This window comes from Mizuhopecten yessoensis, unplaced genomic scaffold (assembly GCF_002113885.1).
Source record: "Mizuhopecten yessoensis strain PY_sf001 unplaced genomic scaffold, ASM211388v2 scaffold3853, whole genome shotgun sequence".
NCBI classification, from domain to species: domain Eukaryota; kingdom Metazoa; phylum Mollusca; class Bivalvia; order Pectinida; family Pectinidae; genus Mizuhopecten; species Mizuhopecten yessoensis.
In genome coordinates, this window is record NW_018405252.1 from 458,233 (window position 1) to 476,904 (window position 18,672).

General features: G+C 37.7%; 1 protein-coding gene across 4 annotated transcripts in view; it reads left to right on the top strand.

Moving 5' to 3' along the window:
• LOC110448136 (sin3 histone deacetylase corepressor complex component SDS3-like) overlaps positions 1-13,031 on the top strand; it is a 24,909-nt gene extending 11,878 nt beyond the window's left edge. For 3 of the 4 annotated variants that reach the window (XM_021494208.1, XM_021494205.1, XM_021494207.1), the window contains exons 2-9: positions 1,259-1,325; positions 3,471-3,618; positions 3,993-4,052; positions 5,358-5,463; positions 8,076-8,186; positions 11,309-11,477; positions 11,873-11,957; positions 12,866-13,031. In XM_021494208.1, the coding sequence (XP_021349883.1) occupies positions 1,259-1,325; positions 3,471-3,618; positions 3,993-4,052; positions 5,358-5,463; positions 8,076-8,186; positions 11,309-11,477; positions 11,873-11,957; positions 12,866-12,961 (842 nt within the window). In that variant the 3' untranslated portion in view covers positions 12,962-13,031. The remainder of the gene's footprint in view (positions 1-1,258; positions 1,326-3,470; positions 3,619-3,992; positions 4,053-5,357; positions 5,464-8,075; positions 8,187-11,308; positions 11,478-11,872; positions 11,958-12,865) is intronic. The other variant, XM_021494206.1, reaches the window with a different exon arrangement.
• Positions 13,032-18,672: the final 5,641 nt, after the last annotated feature.

Here is an 18,672-nt window from a genome sequence, read left to right on the forward strand (position 1 = left end):
CCCCCTTTCAATATATAAAAACAGAAAAGCAGACAGCGTTTTAATTTTACACTATTTAATGTGATGATTCTTACCCTGATCTTGGAATATTGTAAAATTATAATGGATCATTGGTTAAAACAAAGAAACAGTTAGCTAACCAGGCAAAGAAAGCATTGATTGCAGTGTATACCAAAATAAGAAATATTCCTTTATCTATTGAATTACAACTTAAATTGTTTGAAATGCTAGTCTCTCCAATTTTACTCTATGCATGTGAAATCTGGGGTTTTGAAAATGTAAGTATCATTGAAAAAATTTATCTGCAATTTTGTAAGAAAATTTTACATGTTCGAAGTAGTACACCAAATTTTATGGTGTATGGCGAACTGGGCAAATTTCCATTAGAAATAGAAATTAAAGTTAGAATGCTAATGTTTTGGTATAAATTAATAACAGGAGGAGATAAGCTATCTAGTGCATTCTACCGCCTAATACTAAAAATTAGGATATACCAAAACACAAAATTTGCTTAAAAAACGTTTATGTGATCAATTTATTAAAAATTGGTTCTCTACTATTGACTCTTGGTCATTTGCACAGTTCTACTATATAAAAACCTGTTTAATTTTGAATCATATCTAGTTAAGCTTAATTCCAGCAAAGTTATAATTATCAGCAAATTTTGAATGTCGAACTTCAAATTACCCATTGAAACTGGTAGATGGGTTGGTATACCACGTAATAATCGTACTTGTTTGCTATGTAATAATGGTATTGGGGATGAATACCACTATCTATTTCAATGTAATAATGTTACGATAACTAATTATAAACATAAATACATCGCACATTACTTTTATATAAATCCAAGTTTAACTAAAATGAGAGGTATGTTTGAAATTTGTAATCGACCCTTATTATCCAGAATGAGCTACTTTCTTAAAAATGTAGAAAACCTTTGTATTTCAGACTGATTACTGTCATACTCTTTATTGTACTTTCTATAATTGCAGTTTATTCTTAAATATATTTATATGCTTATACTTTGCAATTAATCATTATTATTCTTGAGTGAGTTACTTTAATGCGTATTTACTATAATTATTCATATGTTACAATGAACTTAGTAACTGTATAACCCTGTCTGCCATGTTTGTTGTTTTGAATTTTTGACCTCTTGTTACACACACAAGTCAGGATTGTAATAAACAATCTGAATCTGAATCTATAAAGCATATGTACAACGGTTTTGTAATGTTTATGTTTGACTTTTCAGACACAGAAGATGCCAGTGAGACAGATATGGCCAAGCAGCAGACAGAATATACAGAAATCAAGGAACAGTAAGTGAAACTCTATTTTAGGCCAAGAAAATATATACAAGTAAATCTGTTTCCTGTAACATTTTTGAAAGAATTAGGGTAGGTGGACATGGTTAAAATTAGATTGTTAATGATGATTTAATGTGGTTTGTATGTAGGAGGGTGATCTAAACTTTAACGGTGCTGCTTTGAATATTACCTAAAAACGTTCAGGATATCACCAAAAAAATAAGGTAAATACTTATAAAGGTTACCAGAAACACAAAATCTTTTTTGCTTTGCCCAAAGGAGTGAGTACATATAATATTAATTAAAAGGATCCCAACAGTTACTTATGAAATTTTTGAACTGTGTCTAATTTTTAAAGATTTTATGTTATGCTCTGATCAGCTGCACAATGGTTAGTCAGGCAAGACAGACCTCCTTAGCTCTATAGTGTTGATATTAAGGTGGCTCCACACTTTCGCAATTAACCAGCAAAATTCGTTGAAACTTTCATATAATGGTTATGCAACTATGTAGAGTTAATTTTATGAAATTCTAAACATTCGGATAGTTTGGGGACTTTTTTGGAAAAAATACCAAAAAATTGAATTTTCGCCACTTTTAATATTTTCCGGGATATTTTTGTGTGTGGCATTGTTCGGAACAATAACAACAATAAAAAAATGAAAAGAAGCATTTATAATTAACCCTACAAAATTTTTATTTATCGCAAAATATGTAACACATGTTACACAAAGTGTTTTTTATTGAATTTGAACGGATTAAAGTGATTATCTACAAGCTAAAAGCAAACAGGACACAAAGATCTATACATATAGAGTGGGAAATTGAACAAAATATATACAATGGCTTTATAATTAATTCATTTTACATTTTACAATCACTTTGATCCGGGTGAGAGTTATCTTCCTTGAAAAAAATCGGAACTTTTTACAGAGGGATGACATTTACACAATAACAGTTGTCTCTGTTTACATATAACAAAAATAATGGAAATAAATCAAAAACATGATATCAAAATTATCAATTTATTGTTCTTTGATGGAACCAAATTACTCTCAGTCATGTACACTTTGGACATCATCCACAGTCCCGCTAACTCACGGTATATTTATAATTACATGTCAGGTACATATGTGACCAGAGGCTATCGCATGGTATGCTGTTCTCACGTGCACTCACACATGCATTTCATAGGTATCTTGATATTTTACAAAACATTATTTTCACAGAGTAAGTAGACTACATTTGTAAACACGATTTGAACATCAGAGCGAAACTCCCTCAGCTTATGAACTTGTGTAAGCACGTGATATGCACATATGATGTTGGTACGTCCGCATTCCATGTGTTTCCTATATGACCTTCTTGAGGTCGTCTGGTCTCATGTCACTGTCTTCCCGTGAGTCTGGTTATGTCAATGAATTGGAAAGCTTTATTCCTGAAGTACGTGTGATTATACATTTCCCGGTAAAACCTCGATATCAGTGTTGACATATCATCGGCACGCACGTGTTCTACTGTTTACCAGGGGCCTGTTCGTTTATGCGGAACAACCAGTTTGACCGTTTATAAATGTAACAATTTCGGGTATAAATCCTGGCGGACCTGCAAATGTGTATACAAGCCTTGGAAGGCTTTCTCAAGGCTCACCTGAAAGCAGCATCAGATAACTAGGTCCTTCCTTATTTAATAAACGAACAACAGTGGTCCGATCGGTTTGACTGTTTAAACGCAAACGGCCCAGGTGTTATTATAATTTGCACTAGGATATTGAATGCCCGATACGCAATACGGAAATGACGACACGGTGTACATGCACATTTCGATCAAGATAATTGAGTCCGAGCTGTACTTTTTCTGGAAGTAAGTCACGAAAATGGACGCTGATGACGATGTGTGGAGCCACCTTAAGTACAAATGTTTACAGAAAACATTCACTGGGGAGTCTTGTTAATGCAGCCATCTTTGTTTCTAGCTAAAATTGGCTGAATTGTAAAATGGCTTTGTAACTACTAGATAGGATGTTTTTAAATAAAATATAAGGAACTTATCCCCAGGGATTTTGGGACTTACAGATTAGTAGTGGCTTTTTTATAGACATTCCAACTTTACACAATCAACAGTAATGAAACTCAACCAATTCTACTATATAAACAGGATGTACCAGGACAAGCTAGCACACCTCAAGAAGCAGCTGCAACAACTTCAGGAAGGAACACTGCCAGAATACATCAAGAAACGGCGTAAGATTGACCAACAGTTTAAGGAGCGCATGAGAATCAATGAAATCTGGAGAGAATATGAGGTATGTCAGGAGAAATAATAAATGATGTTGTGTTTTGTGGCATCATGATTTTACACAAACTTTTCTAAATCATAGAGTTTCCGGTATTATCATCACTTGAAATAATTTTATGCTTCTTAAACATGCTCTTGAAATGAGTTTAGTCAAAGCATTTCATGTAAGTAGGATGTGAATTTCTTGAGCTTGGGTGTTAATAAAAGTCTTTGTTAAACTAAACAAATTTTTCTATAGCTAAGCTGTCTGAAATAAGTTTCCTTTTGTCTTGTGTGGTGTAGATACCCCAGAAACATACTTTAATCCATACCTTAATGCTAATATCTCTCTCGCACCCTAGATTTGTTGATCATATACTGATACTAAATTATATTTTCCAGCTTGAGGTTGTTGATAAGGACTACATTATTGAGAAGAAAATTGCAGCAAATGATTTTGAAGTGAGTGATATTGGATCTACAATTAATGTATATTTAGATAGAAAGTTTTATTTTGATTGATTCAGTTTTACTAGTCATTGTAACTTTGATTGATTCCATTATTCATAGTTACTGTATTTATTCATGTTAAGGTAATTACTGTATTGATTGTAACACATTATACAGGCTATTGTGTTTCAAAATATCCCAAACAAATATTGTACAACACAAAACCCCTGTACAAAAAGGTATTAACATGTGGTTGTTTAGCTCACCCAGAACAAAGTGCCTATATATCAATCCATTAACATTTTTTTTTATCAAGTCCTTCATGAAAACTGAAGGACAAAGGGTCCAAATATTTGGTCATATAGTACCATGAATGGAGTGTTTTTATTTAAATATCAGAAAGAACCTTGATCTATCTTTTAAGGTATAGCGCTCAAATTCATGGAAATCTAGAAGCAACACTATTGAAAAAATCTTAAAAAGATTTTTTTTATTAATTTTACAACAATTATGTAACAAATTATTTCATCTTATATAAATCACTGGATGTTAGTGTGCAGGGGTCTTAATGTGGTAAATAAGCTTTAACCCTTGGGGTCAGGCAGATGACCCAATACCTTTTCACATCGGATCGGGGAATTGAACCCCATGGCCAGTTGCCTTGGTGAAAGGTAACTGCGCTATCCCCTATCATAAGACGTACAGATGTTTCTCTTAGTCCGTGGGTCATAACTTGAAAACAGTTGAGATCCTCATTATATAACAAACCATATACAAGGTTGATGTACATTAGGAAACAGCATGCTACCATGATTAGCTCCAGGGACTAGCCCCTCATATTTTATTATTTAGACTTAATTTCCTGGTCGTAGGAAACGATTGGCATCTCGGTCCTATAACATGGACACATGTATACAGACAGAGACCCCAACTGGATTAGATATAGATTAGAGCACCTTTGGAACCTAAGAGACCAAGCCCAAAATACAAAATATTGCAACACTAATTCTATTTTTTGCTTAATTAGGGTAGGTAGTTATAAAGGTTACCAGAAACACAAAAAAAAAATTGTTTGGCCCAAAGGAGTGATGAGTATATCACATTGAAAAAAAAACTTAATAAAAAGGATCCGAACAGTTACAAATGAAACTCTTAAATTTGTTTAAATATCCAGATGAGCTATACAGGATCTCTGGACCTCTTGTTTGTAGAGATAGATTGGTAAAGTAATACCCTGCATATAAGATGTGAAACGCAAAATCCATGAACCAAAAGTGCTAAGTTGAACTAAGAAATTAAAGTTGTGATTGTTTGCAGGACAAAAAAGTTGACTTGAAGGAACACCTGATTGCTGACTACGAGGAAAAGAAAAGAAATATTGAGAATGAGAGGAGCTCTATTGACTTGATGGGAGGTGAGTTAGGTAAATGAAGTCTCTGGGTGTTCTGTACACCGATCAGATTTAGCCAGATGTTAAGATTTGACTTGATGGGAGGGGAGTTAGGTAAATCATGTCTCTGGGTGACAGTTCTGTACACCAATCAGATTTAGTCAGATGTTAAGATTTGACTTGATGGGAGGGGAGTTAGGTAAATGATGTCTCTGGGTGACAGTTCTGTACACCAATCAGATTTAGCCAGATGTTAAGATTTGACTTGATGGGAGATGAGTTAGGTAAATGATGTCTCTGGGTGACAGTTCTGTACACCGATCAGTTTTAGTCAGATGTTAAGATTTGACTTGATGGGAGGTGAGTTAGGTAAATGATGTCTCTGGGGGACAGTTCTGTACACCGATCAGATTTAGCCAGATGTTAAGATTTGACTTGATGGGAGGGGAGTTGGGTAAATGATGTCTCTGGGTGACAGTTCTGTACACCGATCAGTTTTAGTCAGATGTTAAGATTTGACTTGATGGGAGGTGAGTTAGGTAAATGATGTCTCTGGGTGACAGTTCTGTACACCGATCAGATTTAGCCAGATGTTAAGATCACCTTCTCGGATATCAGTAATAATACAGTACAGGCATTTATACAAGGCAATAATTACAGAATAGAAGTACAGATGTAAGTTTCCTTTCTGCTTCAATTTTTAGGTCACCTAAGACAACGTCTCAAGTGACCTATTCTAATCGCCTTTTGCCTGTCATCGTCAGTCGTGCGTCTGTGAACAATTTACATTTTCAACTTCTTCTCCAAAACTCCGGAACCAAATTTCAATGAAATTTTGCAGAAACCTTCCATGGCCAAAGGTCAACCAAAAGTGTAAATGATATGGTCCCCAGCCCCCAGGAGCCTGATGGGCGGGCCAAAAAGGGTTGAATTGTCTGAAATTTCAAAAATCTTCTAAAGATCCAGATATGGTAGAATCAAATACTCTTCATATATGGAAGGGTCTTAAGGTGCTTTACCAAAAGTGTGAATTTTATGACCCTGTGGTCTCACGTTTCCCCCTGAGGAGGGGCCCCGGGGTAAACTTTACTATAGTTCATATAGGGGAATCACATTTTGGACCAACATTTGTTTAATTTTCATTGGAAGTAATCCAATTTTAGTTAGCATTATCAGTATTGGATAGCAGTTTGATGGTATGCATATCTCAGCCCTGACTTCTCAAGACCCAAATATGGTAAAATCAAATACTCTTCATAGATGGAAGGATCTTAAGGCGCTTAAAAATCACATTTTGGACCAACATTTGGTAAAATTAATTATGGTTTATAATGGCAAATGATATTTTGGATATTGCATGTTGATAATTTGATTGGAATTATAACCCTGAGTTGACAGTGTGATACTTTGAAAATTTTGAGCCAGCTCTACCCCTAATGGCTGTAGAGAGTCAGTTTGCTAAAGTTTCTTCATTTTCCTTGTTTAGAATCAGAGGTGCTAGTTTCAAATACTTTTTAGTCTTAAATCTGTATGCTAGATATTGAATAAGGTGGTTTTATTAGCTCACCTGGCCCGAAGGACCAAGTGAGCTTATCCCATGGCGCAGCGTCCGGCATCCGTTGTCCGGCGTCCGTCAACTTTTTCCTTTAAAACGCTACTAGTCCTGACAGCTCAGAGGATTTTGACCAAATTTGGTCTGGAGCATCATTGGCCAAAGGGTTCTCAGTTTTGTATAAACGGAGGGTATGGTCCCCCTGGGCGCAGAGGGGTGGGGCCAAATAGGGGGAAAATAGGTAAATCTTTAAAAATCATCTTCTTCTCAACCAATAGAAGGATTTTGACCAAATTTGATCTAGAGCATCTTTGGACTAAGGAGCCTCAAGTTTGTATAAACTGAGGGTGTGGCCCCTCTGGGGGCAGAGGGGCGGGGCCCAATAGGGGAAATAGATGCTTTTTTTTCTCTCCTACTATACAAGTGAAGGAATTTAAACCAAATGCAGTCTGAAGCATGATTAGGGACAAAAGAATCAATTTTGTATAAACTGAGGTGTGTGGGCCCCCTTCTAGGGTCAGATGGGTGGGGCCCATTAGGGGAAATAGAGGAAAACATTAAAGATCCTTCTCCTTCTGTACCGTTGAAGGGATTTTATCCAAACTTGTTCTAGAGCATCTTTGGACAAAGGAGCCTCAAGTTTGTATAAACCGAGGGTGTGGCCCCTCTGGGGGCATAGGGGCGGGGCCCAATAGGGGAAATAGAGAAAAATATTTTCTATTTTCCCTTCTGTACAAATGAAAGGATTTAAACCAAATGTGGTCTGAAGCATGCTTAGGGGAAAAAAATCAATTTGTTTAATTTGTATAAAAAGGTGCATTTGAGGCCCAATAGGGAAAGTAGAGGAAAATTGGGACATAACATGGAAACTCATTTTCTTGGTGTCTTTCCCACCAAAACAGATTTGTATGTAGTTCTTCTTGCAACTTTGTTTCTTGTACTCCTTTGATAAACCTGTATGGTACTCAGCAGGTTTCAACTTGAAAAATAAAATACCAGGTGAGCTTATATTAAGGCCCTATGGGCCTCTTGTTTTTAGAAGTTTGTTTTTGATTTGGCTGATATAAACTATGCATCTCCTTTTTCCTAATAGGATTCCTGTTGTCAGACTCCATGGAAGTGAAACCAATTACCACAAGGAAACTACGGCGGCGACCCAATGACCCCATTCCTCTGCCAGAGAAAAGACGGAAACCTTCACCTGATATCCTTGTAGTACATTAATGAGTTGGTGTGTCACACACACACTAATGGGAGTACTAGTTAAACACTTGTAGTACATTAATGAGTTTGTGTGTCACACACTAATGGAGGTACTGGTTAAACACTTGTAGTATATTAATGAGTTTGTGTGTCACACACACACATGGGGGTACTGGTTCAACACTTGTAGTACGTAAATGAGTTGGTGTGTCACACACACTAATGGGAGTACTGGTTAAACACTTGTAGTACATTAATGAGTTTGTGTGTCACACACATGTGGATACTTGTTAAACCAAGGCATCAGGACAGTTCCTGATGTATAATGTGTTCTTCTCTGGTAATACATTGTACAACTATACAATATTTATACAAAAGGTGCTGTGTTACTGCTGAGAACTGATGCCTGTAGTTTCCCTGAGTTTTATGCTTTACTTGTTGTACTGTAGAGAACTAATGCCTGTAGTTCCCCTAAGTTGTATGCTTTACTTGTTGTACTTTAGAGAACTAATGCCTGTAGTTCCCCTAAGTTGTATGTTTTACTTGTTGTACTTTAGAGAACTAATGCCTGTAGTTCCCTTAAGTTGTATGCTTTACTTGTTGTACTGTAGAGAACTAATGCCTGTAGTTCCCCTAAGTTGTATGCTTTACTTGTTGTACTGTAGAGAACTAATGCCTGTAGTTCCCCTAAGTTGTATGCTTTACTTGTTGTACTGTAGAGAACTAATGCCTGTAGTTCCCCTAAGTTGTATGCTTTACTTGTTGTACTGTAGAGAACTAATGCCTGTAGTTCCCCTAAGTTGTATGCTTTACTTGTTGTACTGTAGAGAACTAATGCCTGTAGTTCCCCTAAGTTGTATGCTTTACTTGTTGTACTGTAGAGAACTAATGCCTGTAGTTCCCCTAAGTTGTATGCTTTACTTGTTGTACTGTAGAGAACTAATGCCTGTAGTTCCCCTAAGTTGTATGCTTTACTTGTTGTACTGTAGAGAACTAATGCCTGTAGTTCCCCTAAGTTGTATGCTTTACTTGTTGTACTGTAGAGAACTAATGCCTGTAGTTCCCCTAAGTTGTATGCTTTACTTGTTGTACTGTAGAGAACTAATGCCTGTAGTTCCCCTAAGTTGTATGCTTTACTTGTTGTACTGTAGAGAACTAATGCCTGTAGTTCCCCTAAGTTGTATGCTTTACTTGTTGTACTGTAGAGAACTAATGCCTGTAGTTCCCCTAAGTTGTATGCTTTACTTGTTGTACTGTAGAGAACTAATGCCTGTAGTTCCCCTAAGTTGTATGCTTTACTTGTTGTACTGTAGAGAACTAATGCCTGTAGTTCCCCTAAGTTGTATGCTTTACTTGTTGTACTGTAGAGAACTAATGCCTGTAGTTCCCCTAAGTTGTATGCTTTACTTGTTGTACTGTAGAGAACTAATGCCTGTAGTTCCCCTAAGTTGTATGCTTTACTTGTTGTACTGTAGAGAACTAATGCCTGTAGTTCCCCTAAGTTGTATGCTTTACTTGTTGTACTGTAGAGAACTAATGCCTGTAGTTCCCCTAAGTTGTATGCTTTACTTGTTGTACTGTAGAGAACTAATGCCTGTAGTTCCCCTAAGTTGTATGCTTTACTTGTTGTACTGTAGAGAACTAATGCCTGTAGTTCCCCTAAGTTGTATGCTTTACTTGTTGTACTGTAGAGAACTAATGCCTGTAGTTCCCCTAAGTTGTATGCTTTACTTGTTGTACTGTAGAGAACTAATGCCTGTAGTTCCCCTAAGTTGTATGCTTTACTTGTTGTACTGTAGAGAACTAATGCCTGTAGTTCCCCTAAGTTGTATGCTTTACTTGTTGTACTGTAGAGAACTAATGCCTGTAGTTCCCCTAAGTTGTATGCTTTACTTGTTGTACTGTAGAGAACTAATGCCTGTAGTTCCCCTAAGTTGTATGCTTTACTTGTTGTACTGTAGAGAACTAATGCCTGTAGTTCCCCTAAGTTGTATGCTTTACTTGTTGTACTGTAGAGAACTAATGCCTGTAGTTCCCCTAAGTTGTATGCTTTACTTGTTGTACTGTAGAGAACTAATGCCTGTAGTTCCCCTAAGTTGTATGCTTTACTTGTTGTACTGTAGAGAACTAATGCCTGTAGTTCCCCTAAGTTGTATGCTTTACTTGTTGTACTGTAGAGAACTAATGCCTGTAGTTCCCCTAAGTTGTATGCTTTACTTGTTGTACTGTAGAGAACTAATGCCTGTAGTTCCCCTAAGTTGTATGCTTTACTTGTTGTACTGTAGAGAACTAATGCCTGTAGTTCCCCTAAGTTGTATGCTTTACTTGTTGTACTGTAGAGAACTAATGCCTGTAGTTCCCCTAAGTTGTATGCTTTACTTGTTGTACTGTAGAGAACTAATGCCTGTAGTTCCCCTAAGTTGTATGCTTTACTTGTTGTACTGTAGAGAACTAATGCCTGTAGTTCCCCTAAGTTGTATGCTTTACTTGTTGTACTGTAGAGAACTAATGCCTGTAGTTCCCCTAAGTTGTATGCTTTACTTGTTGTACTGTAGAGAACTAATGCCTGTAGTTCCCCTAAGTTGTATGCTTTACTTGTTGTACTGTAGAGAACTAATGCCTGTAGTTCCCCTAAGTTGTATGCTTTACTTGTTGTACTGTAGAGAACTAATGCCTGTAGTTCCCCTAAGTTGTATGCTTTACTTGTTGTACTGTAGAGAACTAATGCCTGTAGTTCCCCTAAGTTGTATGCTTTACTTGTTGTACTGTAGAGAACTAATGCCTGTAGTTCCCCTAAGTTGTATGCTTTACTTGTTGTACTGTAGAGAACTAATGCCTGTAGTTCCCCTAAGTTGTATGCTTTACTTGTTGTACTGTAGAGAACTAATGCCTGTAGTTCCCCTAAGTTGTATACTTAACTTGTTCTACTGTAATTTTATGCTTTACTTGTTCTACTGTAGAGAACTTATTTATAAGTTCTTGTAGGGTTTGTAATAAATATACCTTACTATAGAGAACTTATTTTCTTAGGTACTGTAGGGCTGGCTTATTTCAGAGGTCCTTTGGACTCGTTATAGACATGTTTTACTATACCAGGATAGTATTTAACCTTAACTTTCTCACCTCAGCTGAATTTCTTTCTGAGCGACGATGATATTAATGACGACCTACGCATCATTAACAAAGTCAGTGGGAAACCAATCAGCAAGAAGACGAATCTAATGCAGAGTCCTCTGGAGACGACTGTGGAGGCCAGGATCGATGATGGACGACTCTACTACGACAAACGCTGGTGAGCTGTCAGAATTTGGATATATGCCTGGCATTTCATTGGTCAAACTAAACTGCAAGCCAGTCAAAATGTTGTAGTTTACCAGTACTTGTTTTATGTATCCTTACTGCATGTATCTATTTTGTCAAACTAACTTTTTCATCTACGACACTAATTACATGTAAGAAAATCTCCATAAAAAATAATTTCCTTGTGTAAGAACTACATTTGACCAAGTAAAAAGATAAATTTAAGTAAACATATCTATTGAGTCAATTATGACCCCTGCATTTTGAACATAGCTTGAATTTGGATATAAGGATAATTTGATTTTAATTCTAATTTATGGATAGGTAAACATTTGAGGAGAAGCATTTCTGTATTTTATATCTGATGTATTGTCTTTGTTATTACAGGTTCCATCGAAACCAGCCTGTGTTTGTGGAATGTCGAGACAGTGCAAACTTCAATGGTGTAATCACAGCCATTGGTACCCAAGAGGTAATTACACATGATAGGGTGTTCATGGTATAGGATCTTACACATGATAGGGTATTCAGGGTAAAGGATCTTACACATGATAGGGTGTTCAGGGTATAGGATCTTACATATAATAGGGTGTTCAGGGTATAGGATCTTACACATGGTAGGGTGTTCAGGGTATAGGATCTTACACATGATAGGGTGTTCATGGTATAGGATCTTACACATGGTAGGGTGTTCAGAGTATAGGATCTTACACATGATAGGGTGTTCATGGTATAGGATCTTACACATGGTAGGGTGTTCATGGTATAGGATCTTACATATGATAGGGTGTTCATGGTATAGGATCTTACACATGATAGGGTGTTCAGGGTATAGGATCTTACATATAATAGGGTGTTCAGGGTATAGGATCTTACACATGGTAGGGTGTTCAGAGTATAGGATCTTACACATGATAGGGTGTTCAGGGTATAGGATCTTACACATGGTAGGGTGTTCAGAGTATAGGATCTTACACATGATAGGGTGTTCATGGTATAGGATCTGATAGGGTATTCATGGTATAGGATCTTACGGAGTATAAAGTGTTCATTAAGATGATGTTGTTTACCAATGCTTATGTAGAGGTAGTATTATTTACTCCATGTTTATCTATCACAAAATTGAAATGTGTCAACAGTTTTTCAAAATGAATTTCACTTTCTTACTTTCAAACACAAATTGTAAACAAGGTTTGATAAGTTTAACTATACATTATTATATTTCTTAACATACAAGTTATAATATTTTTTATGTTAACAATTAATATATAGATAATCAATATTTGATATTAAATGACAGGCCTGCATTGCTGAAAATTCTACTTAATTCTTTAGATCAGCAAACATCTGAAATAAGTCTGTTATTATTTTCTTCCTCAGATTTATGTTCGAAAGATTGAGGATAACTTTAAAATCCGAATCTACGTGTCCCAGCTTCAGAAGGGACGGTACATGTTACGAAGGCGGTCAACGTGATGGCGTTCTTCTCATTTCATTCATCTGTAATCATCAGTAATAAATGTAATAAATGTTCATGTAAATAAAACTTGTGGTAATGTTGTGATTTCTGTGATGATAACAAAAGTCTATCACTATAAAAGGGGAAATTATTGCTATGTGGAAATGTAAGTGTTTTTTCTCATTGAGTAAATAAGCGTGAAAATATCTGCTCGTGGATTAATATATGTTGAAGAATAAACAGATTCCAGAACCATTTCCAACATGAACATTTCCACACTGCGATCAGTTTAAATACTCATAACACAAAAAATATCCAAAAGTTCCTACTTGCCACTAATGAAGTTTTCTCCCTTACAAAACAAAAGACTTATACAGTACTATTCGAGTTCCCTCGATGAATTGTTTAAGTGCAACCTAGGGACCTTGGTGGAAATATCTACATGTCTTTCATTCTGGAAAAGAGATTCTAGGCTCCTCGGCGTGATCACCGTTTACGGTTTTTGGCAAGTACTCCATTTACATTTACTTTTACGGCGATACTGCAAAGGGCCGTTGAACAGCATCAACTTGCAGGTAGACTTGTGTGGCGTGGCTTCCGCATAAGTTGGTTAAAAACAGGTTAAAAAGTTAAAACTATTTACAGGATCCACATTAACTCTGCAAGATGACTGTGGAGCAAGGTCTTGAATGCCTCCAGTCAGCTGCTCGACGACCTCTGATGGTAGTCCATTCCATTCCATGATGGTGTTTGGAAAGAAGCTGTATTTGTAGGTGTCGGTGTTGCATCGTATGTTGATATAGCCGTGGGTATGTTGTCTCCTTCCACTTCTGGTGTTACTACTGATATATGGTGGTATGATCAGTGCGTTGGTGTTGTGGATGCCTTTGTAGAGGTTGGTTAGTCGACTTTCCTTCCGTCTCTTCTGTAGGGGTGGCCAGTGTAGCTCGATCAACATCCCAGTTACACTACTGTAACGCGAGTAATCGCTGGTTGTGAATCGAGCTGCTCACCGCTGGACTCTTTCTATTGACTTCTGTTGGTTTTTCTTATGTGGATCCCAGACTGAAGCTCCATATTCAAGGTTTGGTCGGATTAGGGTCAGGTAGGCCTTCTCTCTCACTTCCTGTTTGCATTTTCCAAGGTGGCGCCTCAGGAAAGACAGTAATTCGTTGGCCTTTGTGGTCATCTGGTTGATATGTTGCTTCCAGTCCAGGTTGTTGGCTATTTCCACTCCAAGGTATGGGTTGTGCTCTACTACTTGGAGTGTACTACCATTGATGTTATAGTCGGCTCCTGTTGTTATGTTGGTTCAGGATCTCTTCATCCTCATCGTGTAACACTTCTTGGCGTTGAATTTCATCAGCCAATTATTCGACCAGCTGACCATTTTGGCTAAGTCATCATTGAAGGTATAGTTTATCTTTCAGTCTCCTTGTCACAGTAAGGTAGTGTACATCCTTAAGTCTCAATGTCACGGTAAGGTAGCATACATCCTTAAGCCTCGATAAGTCTCCATGTCGCAGTAAGGTGGTATACATCCCTAAGTCTCAATGTCGCAGTAAGGTAGCATACACCCTTAAGTCTCCATGGTAACAGTAAGGTAGCAAATATCCTTAAGTGTGGTATACATCCCTAAGTCTCAATGTCACAGTAAGGTAGCATACCCCCTTAAGTCTCCATGTCATGGTAAGGTAGTATACATCCTTAAGTCTCCATGTCACAGTAAGGTAGCATACATCCTTAAATCTCCATGTCAGAGTAAGGAAGCATCCACCCCTAAGTCTCCATGTCACAGTAAGGTAGCATACATCCTTAAGTCTCCATGTCACAGTAAGGCAGCATACACCCTTAAGTCTCCATTGTCACAGAAAGGTAGTATACATCCTTGAGTCTCCATGGTAACAGTAAGGTAGCAAACATCCTTAAGTCTCCAGGTCATGGTAAGTTAGCATACATCCTTAAGTCTCAATGTCACTGTAAGGGAGCATACACCCTTAAGTTTCCATGTCATGGTAAGGTAGTATACATCCTTAAGTCTCCATGTCACAGTAAGGCAGCATACACCCTTAAGTCTCCATTGTCACAGAAAGGTAGTATACATCCTTGAGTCTCCATGGTAACAGTAAGGTAGCAAACATCCTTAAGTCTCCATGTCATGGTAAGGTAGCATACACCCCTAAGTCTCCATGTCACAGTAAGGTAGCATACATCCTTAAGTCTCCATGTCACAGTAAGGTAGCATACATCCTTAAATCTCCATGTCAGAGTAAGGTAGCATACACCCCTAAGTCTCCATGTCACAGTAAGGTAACATATACCCCTTAGTCTCCATGGCAGGGGAAGGGAGGAGACATCCTTAAGTCTCCATGTCTCAGTAAGGTAGCATACACCCCTAAGTCTCAATGTCACAGTAAGGTAGCATACACCCTTAAGTCTCCATGTCAGAGTTAGGTAGCATACACCCCTTAGTCTCCATGTCATGGTAAGGTAGTATACATCCTTAAGTCTCCATGTCACAGTAAGGTAGCATATACCCCTTAGTCTCCATGTCACAGTAAGGTAGCATACACCCTTAAGTCTCAATGTCGCAGTAAGGTAGCATACATCCTTAAGTCTCCATGTCACCGTAAGGTAGTAGTACATTCTTAGGTCTCCATGTCACAGTTAGGAAGCATACACCCTTAAGTCTCCATGTCATGGTAAGGTAGTATACATCCTTAAGTCTCCATGTCACAGTAAGGTAGCATACACCCCTAAGTCTCCATGTCACAGTTAGGTAGCATACACCCTTAAGTATCCAATGTCACAGTAAGGTAGCATACATCCGTAGGTCTCAATGTCACAGTAAGGTAGCATACATCCTTAAGTCTCCATGTCACAGTAAGGTAGTAGTACATCCTTAGGTCTCCATGTCACAGTAAGGTAGCATACACCCCTCCATGTCACAGTTAGGTAGCATACACCCTTAACCTTAAGTCTCCATGTCATGGTAAGGTAGTACACATCCTTAAGTCTCCATGTCACAGTAAGGTAGCATACACCCCTAAGTCTCCATGTCACAGTTAGGTAGCATACACCCTTAAGTCTCCATTGTCACAGTAAGGTAGCATACACCCTTAAGTATCCAATGTCACAGTAAGGTAGCATACATCATTAAGCCTCCATAAGTCTCTATGTCAAAGTAAGGTAGCATACATCCTGAATTCTCCATTGTCACAGTTAGGTAGCATACACCCTTAAGTCTACATTGTCACAGTAAGGTAGCATACACCCCTAAGTCTCCATGTCACAGTTAGGTAGCATACACCCTTAAGTCTCCATGGTAACAGTAAGGTAGTAAACATCCCTAAGTCTCCATGTCATGGTAAGGTAGCATACATCCTTAAGTCGCAATGTCACAGTAAGGAAGCATACACCCTTAAGTCTCCATGTCATGGTAAGGTAGTATACATCCTTAAGTCTCCATGTCACAGTAAGGTAACATACACCCTTAAGTCTCCATGTCACAGTAAGGTAGCATACATCCTGCATTCTCCATTGTCACAGTTAGGTAGCATACACCCTTAAGTCTCCATGTCATGGTAAGGCAGTATACATCATTAAGCCTCCATAAGTCTCCATGTAACAGTAAGGTAGCATACATCCTGCATTCTCCATTGTCACAGTTAGGTAGCATACACCCTTAAGTCTCCATTGTCACAGTAAGGTAGCATACACCCTTAAGTATCCATTGTCACAGTAAGGTAGCATACACCCTTAAGTCTCCATGGTAACAGTAAGGTAGCAAATATCCTTAAGTCTCCATGTCATGGTAAGGTAGTATACATCATTAAGCCTCCATAAGTCTCCATGTCACAGTAAGGTAGCATACATCCTGCATTCTCCATTGTCACAGTTAGGTAGCATACACCCTTCAGTCTCCATGTCACAGTAAGGTGGCATACACCCCTAAGTCTCCATGTCCCAGTTAGGTAGCATACACCCTTAAGTCTCCATGGTAACAGTAAGGTAGCAAATATCCTTAAGTCTCCATGTCATGGTAAGGTAGCATACATCATTAAGTCTTAATGTCACAGTTAGGTATGTATACCTCCATGTGTGTAGTGCATGCGTGTGTGTATGCAGGAGACAGGATATGTTGGTGTGCTTGCCTCCTTTAGTGCTATCTCACTGAAATGCCATGCCGAAGGCACCAAGCACAGCTAGTAAAGCAGGGAATAACAACTACCATTTTTAAGGATGTTGGTATGTCCCGGCCTGGGGACAGAACCCATTGCCCTCCTCACCTGGGCGAACACTCAACATTCAAGCCAAAAGTGAGGTGTTGCCAAGCCAGGCGCTAGGAAATAAAAGTAGTTAGAAGTAGAAAAAAAAGATAGAGATCCCAAATATTGCAATGGGCGCAGCAGATTTATTTTGGTCGCTTTCGTGTCCCCAAATAGAGGACACAAAAGAAAATCCCCAATTCTGCAGGGGGTTCAACATTAGTCGCCTCCTACAATACATACAGTGGGTAACAGCAGGTGTATTCTTTTCGCAATCCACCACCTGCAGGGGTGCAGTAAGGTGGTACACCCTTAAAGTCTCAATGCCTGGGATGAATGGATGGAGGGCATTATATAATAACTCCATGTCTGTGTTATTGTGTGGATAATGATTTCCAACAATTCCTTTAATAATGCGGGAATAATTCTTACCAGAAATTGACAGTGAATATAGCTATAAAAAATAGAATTTTGGAGGAAAACAAAAAGGCTCAGTTTCACAAAAATAATGTCACATGTGATCTTTGGTGCGAGAACTCTTTCTTCAGAAATAAAAAAAAATGTAATTAATTTTTTTGGGTTACACAGGTTTAAACTGTCGGCATCGTATAGATTGAAAATATACTTTACATAGAAAACCAGATATGTTCTTCATTTTGGACAGAAATTGCTAGAACATATCGAGTGTATGGATAACCTGTACTACTGCCAGAAAATGAAACTATTCGCTATGTCGGAAATTAGTATTTGTATTGAAATGAGGATATTTTGTTCAAATATCCAGGTGTATGAATGGTACAGTTATGAACATTATTTATATACAACAATTTTGAAAGAAACTGAGACTTGCAACTTATATAATTAATCACTCTTGTTGGCCCGGTAACTTGAGTACCAGAGAAAACCATTGTTGTCATGTGACCCCGTACCTTGATTTTCACGTCTGATTTGGTATTGGAACTCCAACCACCTTGGTAAAAGGCAAGTGCATTATCCATAGGGCCTGTTCTTAATTGCGGTCTGGCTCAATGCTTGGGCACTTCTTCCCTGGGTCATAATTGGTGTGGAAATAAACCGATTATTTCCTGTTATTTTTTTTTTATTTTTTTTTCGACGAGTCAGCGATATATACCAGCAAAATGTTTAAAGGAGATAGTTCTTTCAGATAAAGTCTTAACAAATTAAGGATATAGATGTCTAGCTAGGTCTTTAAAAGTCTACTCCTCGTGAACATTTTATCATCTTTGAACCAAATTGCTTATAATGAAGCATTATTGGGTTAGGAATTTTTTTTTTAAGGAAGGATGTTGTCATGCTAAGAAGCAGAACCAAAGATGGTGAATATCGCTATTTACCATTATATTTTTCTATGTTTGTAATTTCCGTACGAATATTTAAGGCCCTCTTGTTATATGTTTTAAATGTTTATTAATCAACATGCTACAGTCAAGGAAAGGTAT